Source organism: Sminthopsis crassicaudata, chromosome 2 (genome assembly GCF_048593235.1).
Source record: "Sminthopsis crassicaudata isolate SCR6 chromosome 2, ASM4859323v1, whole genome shotgun sequence".
NCBI lineage: Eukaryota > Metazoa > Chordata > Mammalia > Dasyuromorphia > Dasyuridae > Sminthopsis > Sminthopsis crassicaudata.
Window position 1 is genome coordinate 357,856,077 of NC_133618.1, and position 8,186 is coordinate 357,864,262.

Here is an 8,186-nt window from a genome sequence, read left to right on the forward strand (position 1 = left end):
TTATGGTATATGAATGTTATGGAATATTATTGTTCTGTAAGAAATGACCAACAGGAGGAATACAGAGACTTGGAGAAACTTAAATCAACTGATGCTGAGTGAAATAAGCAGAACCAGAAGATCACTATACACTTCAACAATGATACTGTAGGAGGATGTATGCTGATGGAAGTGGATTTCTTCAACATAGAGAAGAGCTAATCCAATTCCAATTGACCAATGATGGACAGAATCAGCTACATCCAGGAAAGGGACACTGGGAAATGAGTATAAACTGAGAGCATTGGTTTGGTTTTGTTTTGTTTTGTTTCTCTTCCCAGATTATTTTTACCTTGCGAATACAATCCTTCCTTTGCAACAACAACAAAATTCGGTTCTGCACATATATACTGTACCTAGGATATACTATAAGATATTTAATATGTATGGGAATGCCTGCCATCTAGGGGAGGGGGTGGAGGGAAGGAGGGGAAAACTCGGAACAGAAGGGAGTACAAGGGATAATATTAAAAAAAAAAAAACAAAAAACTACCTATACATATGTACTGTCAAAGAAAATGTTATAATTATAAAAATTAATAAAAAAAATATAAATATTCATTCACTTTGTCTTCTCAACAACCCTATGTTTTTCCATATTATAGGGGAAGAAACCAAGACATGATGTACCCAAGATCACACACTCTCCACTGCACCAACCAGCTGTCTGTGGGTTACTTGTCTTACCAAAGGGCCACTTCTTATTTATTTATTTATTTATTTATTCATTCATTCATTTATTTATTTATTTATTTATTTTTGTTCATTTTTCCAAATTATCCCCTCCCTCCCTCCACTCCCCCCGTCCCCCATGGCAGGTAATCCCATACATTTTACATGTGTTACAATATAACCTAGATACAATATATGTGTGTAAATACCATTTTCTTGTTGCACATTAATCACCAGCTTCCGAAGGTATAAGTAACCTGGGTAGATAGACAGTAGTGCTAACAATCTACATTCGCTTCTCAGTGTTCCTTCTCTGGGTGTAGCTATTTCTGTCCATCATTGATCAACTGGAAGTGAGTTGGCTCTTCTTTATGTTGAAGATTTCCACTTCCATCAGAATACATCCTCATACAGTATTGTTGTTGAAGTGTACAGTGATCTTCTGGTTCTGTTCATTTCACTCAGCATCAGTTGATTTAAGTCTCTCCAAGCCTCTGTATTCCTCCTACTGGTCATTTCTTACAGAGCAATAATATTCCATAACCTTCATATACCACAATTTACCCAACCATTCTCCAACTGATGGACATCCATTCATCTTCCAGTTTCTAGCTACAACAAAAAGAGCTGCCACAAACATTTTGGCACATATAGGTCTCTTTCCACTCTTTAGTATTTCTTTGGGATATAATCCCAATAACAGCAATGCTGGGTCAAAGGGTATGCACAGTTTGACAACTTTTTGGGCATAGTTCCAAATTGCTCTCCAGAATGGCTGGATTCTTTCACAACTCCACCAACAATGTATTAGTGTCCCTGTTTTCCCACATCCCCTCCAACATTCATCATTATCTTTCCCTGTCATTCTAGCCAATCTGACAGGTGTGTAGTGGTATCTCAGAGTTGTCTTAATTTGCATTTCTCTGATCAGTAGTGATTTGGAACACTCTTTCATATGAGTCCAAAGAGCCACTTCTTTGTGTGAGATAGTGGGGGAAGATATCTGAGTGGTATGAAATAAGACGCATTGCTCTCCATTGATCATTTTTTCCCTTTCTACTGTGTTCAGTACAGCCGTTTTAATGCTGGATGCTTTATAAATGTTTGTTAAATTGAACCAGATTTTTCTTTTTCTTTTTCTTTTTCCCCTGAGGCTGGGGTTAAGTGACTTGCCCAGGGTCACACAGCTAGGAAGTGTTAAGTGTCTGAGACCACATTTGAACTCGGGTCCTCCTGAATTCAAGGCTGGTGCTCTATCCATTGGGCCACCTAGCTGCCCCCTGAACCAGATTTTTCAACAAAAAATTCAGTCACTAGAACAAACTTCAGGTTACTTAAGTTTGGGGAGAATTAAGCATGGATCAATTTGGCATGAAAAGGATACTATAAGCAATAGCACCATGGCAAGAAAGTAGAAGACAAGTTTAGGGCCATTTATGGAATACTAATTTCATAGAAGTGTTGGATAATATATATATTTTAAAATTTAAGAATAGTGAGCTTCTAAGTATTTGAAGTGGTCTTTAACAGGAAGTCTTTTTTAGAAGAGCATAGAAAAGTTCATTTAAAAGAAACCTTTGGTGGTTTCCAAGTAAAATCATTCATTTTTCAGGCCTTGAAATGTCACAACTCTAAGGAACTTTAAAAGTTACAGGATCATAAGTGCATCATTTTACTGAAAGAAAGGAAACAAGTATTTATTAAGTACCTACTATGTGCTAAGAACTGTAGTAAGAACTTTATGAATATTTCATTTAATTCTCACAACACTCTAATTATCCCTCTTTACAGTTGAAGTAACTGAGGCAAACAGTAGTTAAGTGACTTGGCCAAGATCACACAGCTAATGTTAGGCAAGATAACTGAAATCTTCCTGATTCCAGGCCAAATGTTCTATCCATTGAGCAGCCCAGCTACCTCTACTGGTCAAGGAAATGAAGACCCTAATAAGTTTAGGAATACAGCCAGGAAGTTTCACTGCTAGAATTGGAATCCTCATTTCCTGATTACAAATTCAGTATTCTTTCCACTATGCAAGATTATCTCTTCATTAATTAGTCACTAATTTATTCTACAAACATTTATTAATCTCCCATGTGCAGAACCCAAAGAATACAAAGATCTATCTTTATGGATTTTACCTTCTAGTGGAGGAAAGAAGGTGCAAATAATGCAAACACGCAAAAGTATATTGTATCAAAATAATATATTGTAATATTATATTATTAATATAATAACATATTGTATTGTTAAAATGAAATATAACAATGCATTAATAATGCAAATAATATAATACACTATAATTTCATACAACATAATATATGTATATATATATATATATATATATATATATATATATATATATATATATATATATATATATATACACAAATCAGATAATACAAGGCAGGATATAAGAAGAATAGATAAAGTAATATGGAAGTTTAAAATTAGATAAATTTCTGAAGACTCTGGGAAGACTTCATGGAAGATGTGATAGTAGAGCTCATGTTATAAGAATGAGTAGGGTTTCAGTAAATGGAAATTAACATTAGGGGGAATATAGGCACAGTGAACATAATGGGGTGATAGAGACCTGATGGTGCAATTAGAATATAATTTTTTCCCACTTCAGCTAGGTGATGAGTACTTTAGATAGAGCACTTGGCCTAAAGTCAGAAAGACTCATCTTCCTTTGTTCAAATCTGATCTCAGATACTTATTAGCTGTGTGACCCTGGGCAAGTCACTTAACCCTGTTAATCTCACTTTCCTCATCTGTAAAATAATCTGGAGAAGGAAATGGCAAACCTTTCCAGTATCTTCCCCAGAAAACCCCAAATAGGATTACAAAGGGATATGAGAGGGGGAGCTTTGGGTTTGTAACTAAATCAGGAACTTGGGGAATAATACCAAGTCTGTCATTTATTGGGCTATCATCTCATTAATTTCTCTGAACAAACTCAAATATTCATTCTTCTATGTTTATGAAGTCTCTGTTATGAATATCGATGAACGTGGAAACATCTAGCCATAAGGTTTTCAAATAAAAGTTCTAGATTTGGCTCAGATGATCTGGAACAATCATTTCATCTCTCCTATGAGCTTTCCAGAGGCCTCAGATTTAAGCCTCAATGTTTTATCTGGAGAAAGAAAGTATGGTTGGTTTAGCTAACCAAAGCTGAGCATAATATACCTTCAGGGTCAGTGTTCCAATCCCTCATTTTTCAGGTGAGGAAAGTGGAAGGTCCAGGAAGATAGGTGATTTTGTTGGGTCACAGAAGTAGGGGATATCTGAGGGCAGAATTTAAACCAAAACTCTTCCATTTCTGTCCATGTACCCATTCTGAAAATAGTGCTTAAGGCAAGTATCAGTGGAAACCATGAAAGCCCCACTCCTTCAGATGGAGTCTGAACCCTGACCATTGTCACAGAGACTTAGGGTCTGGTGAGCAGGAAAGAGGAAGAGACATGTGAATGAGGAAAAGAGGTCAGATATAAGGATCAGGGGAACCTTATGTCTTAAGGGAAAAGTTTTTTACCCTGACAATAACCCTTAGCAATCCAGAGATCAAGGAAGACTCAGAGGGGTCAGAGAGCACCAAGAATAGCATTGGCAACCACTTTTCCCAGGGGATAACTGGTCAATAGAGATTGCCCTAGGCTTGGGAAAGATCTAGAGACCAAGCTTCCAGCCTTATAGCCTCAGTATAAAGTCTCTTATGTTCCATGGCTTATGGAAATCAATGTTTTCCAAAGCATTTTTAAAAACAGTTTTATTAGTGATTTGGTCGAAGCTAGAACAATTATCAAATTTGTTGGTGAAAGAAAGTTGGAAGGGAGACATGCTGAAGGACAAAGCCTTGATCCAAAAAATCTTGACATAGATCCAATAAGATATAGGGATGAATGTCCCAACAATGGCACAGGGTTACAGAAGGCATGGCTAGGCAATTGGTCTTGTGGAAATAGAACTGGGGATCCTAGCAAAATATTAACAGATTTATCTGGCAGCCAGAAAAGCTTGTGTGACATAGAGCCAAAGGAGATGATAGTTTTGCCATCCTCTTCTCTGACCAGACCACATCTGTAATTCAGTTCATTCTTGAGCACCATTTAGGAAGTTCATTCAGTTCATTTTTCATTTAGGAAGGGCATAAAAAAGCTTGAGTATCTCCCAAAAAGGGTAATCAGGATACTGGAAATCATAGAACACAGTCAAAGTAACTAGGAATGTTTAGCCTAGAGAAGCGGACTCTCAGAAGGGATGTAATTTCTGTCTTCAAGTGTTGGAGGGATATCCTTTCTGTTTTTGTTTTTTAATAAAAATAAAATTTTTGTTTATTTCTTTTTTAATAATAGCTTTTAATTTTTCCCAATACATGCAAAGATAGCTATCAACATTTGCCTTTGTAAAATTTTGTGTTCCAAATTTTTCTCTTCTCTCTAAACAGCAAGCAATTCAGTATAAGTTAAACATGTGCAATTCTAGACATATTTCCATATTTATCATACTGTGCAAGAAAAATCAGATCAACAGGGGGAAAAACATGAGAAAAAAACTAAGTAAACAAAACCACAACAATAAGGGTGAAACTATTGTGTTTTGAGTCACATTTAGTCTTCTAGTTCTTTCTGTAGGTGCAGATGGCTCTTTCTAAGGAGATGTATTTTGAAAGAGAGAATAGTTTTGTTTTACTTTATCTCAGAGTCTAGAACTAGGAGCACACACATATATATATGTATATAAACACACATAGAAATAAGTCTGGGGAATAAGACTTTGTCAATCCACTTATTCAAATCCATATTCCTATATCTTTTCACAGGTTTATTTCAGGATCTCAGCTTCCCTATACATACATGGACAGATCAATGACTGTCCTTCAAATAGCCCTCTGTCACAGGACAAAGGGATCTTTGGAGACATCCCTCATCACCTGGAGCATGACAATACTCATTTAGTCACTGGGAGAGGCCATAACACTCATTTAAAATTTAGGCTTTCTGGCATCTCTCACTGCCATATAATCCTGGAGCCATATCTGGAGAAGGGAAATGTCTGCCTGACATTCTGTCTGAAGATCCTAAGCAGAAGCAGCAGAGTGAATGGACTGACCTTGAAATACCTGGAGCAAAGTCCCAGTGACAGCAGTTAGCAAGGTCATATTTTCTGGAGTCCAGATGGTTATTCATATTAAGGTTGGTGCTTCTAAAGAAAAGTTTGCCTGTTGTATTCATTTCACTGATTTATAAGGCAAAGGCAGAAGAGACAGAAGAGTTTGAAGCCTTCCAAGAGAATCCAGAGCTCCCACAAGAGACGGGGGAGTTGAATTAAATTCCAGCATTTAAAATTCCAGGGTTTCGACTTGAATCTTTAGTATCTCAGGACAACTTTTCCCCCAGCAGAGAAGGGCAAAGAAGGAAAAATAGAAATATAGCCCACAAGGGATTTTCAGGACAGTGTTTCACTAGCCCACTGGGTGAAAAGAACTCCTTTGCTGATAACAAGAATTTAAGATATTAAAACATGTTCCCTAGAGCCTAACATGGTATGGCCTGCTGGCCCAGCCAAAATAATGAGCTAATTCTAGCAGGAATAAAATGTCTTAAGTAGTTACATCTATGGAAGGTAACTGTATAACCTCATATATTTTTAAAAGTCCTGTGGGGTCTCCAAGATGGGAGAAACTATGTGTAAGTGTGTCTTCATATATGGTGTTTGATTTTTCCCCCCTCTATATCACCCTTTTGCTTATATGTGGGTTATTTCATGTTAATTTTGTGTTCTGTCTCATGTGGTAATTTAAATTATTGAAGGAATGTACCAATATATGTAGCAATATGTTTGTGATGATATGAAGTTACCTAGGGCTTTTAAATCCTCATATTCACTTAAGGAATAATAATAATAAGGAAGTCTGTATTTAATAAAAATATATGTATTTCATTAAGTAGGCATATTTAATAATTTTTCTGCTCTTCAACTTTATCAAATGTACCCCTATGTTATCATCCACAAAAAAGGAGGGAAATGAAATCAAAAAGGCATTAATGATAATGGAAGAGACTGGATTCTAGTGGGGTAGAGACAGAGATATGGACTAGGAATCAGGAGACATGGCCTCCAGTTCTTATGGCAGCCAACTGATCTTGGGGATGACCCTTCTATTCCTTTATCTATGAAATGAGGGAGCTGGGCAAAATGTTCTCCCTCCTAGCTTCAGTAATACATGACTTTCACATTTATATTTCTTTCTTTGAAAAGTCAGAGGAATCAAAGGATCAAAGCTGGATCCAAAAGGAGCCAGAAGGTAACTCAGAAGTCATGTCTTTTTAACTCCTTCATTTTACAGATGAGAAAACGGAGGCCCAGAAGAGCTAAGTGACAGGCTCAAGGTCACATTAAACAAGATAGTAACTGATCTCAATTAGTGATAGAATCAAGGAATCTTAAAGTTGGTAGGGATTTCAGAAGCTTTCTAGGTCAACCTCTTTCTCCATCATTTATTTGATATATTTTTTAAGTATTAATTTACTTTATTTATTTACTATTTATTTATTAAGCACCTCTATGCAAACTGGCTTACTTTACATTGGGAGCTCCCTGAAGAGTAGGGATTGCTGCTTTTTTTTGTCTCCCCAGTGTTTAGTAGTGGCTGGCACATAGAAGATGCTTAATAAATGTTTATTGACTATTTACTTTTGACTTGGACTTGAAGATTCAAAGAGAAAAATAAAATAAGCCTACTTTTTAGGACCTTACATTCTACTAGGAAAGACACATAAAGCATATGCAAAAATGAACAGAGTAATTTGGATGCATGGAAGGCAACCAACAGAATGGGATCACTAAAAGCTTCATAATGGAGGTGCTTGGGATTTAAAGAAAGCAAAGTAGACATGAGGAGGGAATGCATTTTAAGCATGGAAGAGCAGTCCATGCAAAAGTATGCCTAGATGGCAGGCATTCTCATACATGTTAAATATGTTATAGTATATCCTAGATACAATATATGTGTGCAGAACTGAATTTCTTGTTGCACAGGAAGAATTGGATTCAGAAGGTAAAAGTAACCTGGGAAGAAAAACAAAAATGCTCACAGTTTACACTCATTTCCCAGTGTTCCTTCTCTGGGTGTAGCTGATTCTGTCCATCATTGATCAATTGGATCTGAATTAGATCTTCTCTTTGTCGAAGATATCCACTTCCATCAGAATACATCCTCATACAGTATTGTTGTTGCCGTGTATAATAATCTCGTGGTTCTGCTCATTTCACTCAGCATCAGTTCATGTAAGTCTCTCCAAGCCTCTCTGTATTCCTCCTGTTGGTCATTTCTTACAGAGCAATAATATTCCATAACATTCATATACCATAATTTACCCAACCATTCTCCAATTGATGGACATCCATTCAATTTCCAGTTTCTAGCTGCTACAAAAAGGGCTGCCACAAACATTTTGGCATATACA

At 36.5% G+C, this 8,186-nt stretch overlaps 1 protein-coding gene across 1 annotated transcript; it reads left to right on the top strand.

Moving 5' to 3' along the window:
• Nucleotides 1-5,573: 5,573 nt before the first annotated feature.
• On the top strand, nucleotides 5,574-6,978 carry TIFAB (TIFA inhibitor). The gene is given in 3 exon segments (XM_074285130.1): nucleotides 5,574-5,625; nucleotides 5,628-5,848; nucleotides 5,850-6,978. Coding segments are annotated over 3 exon segments (390 nt in total). The 3' UTR covers nucleotides 5,967-6,978.
• The last annotated feature ends 1,208 nt before the right edge of the window (nucleotides 6,979-8,186 follow it).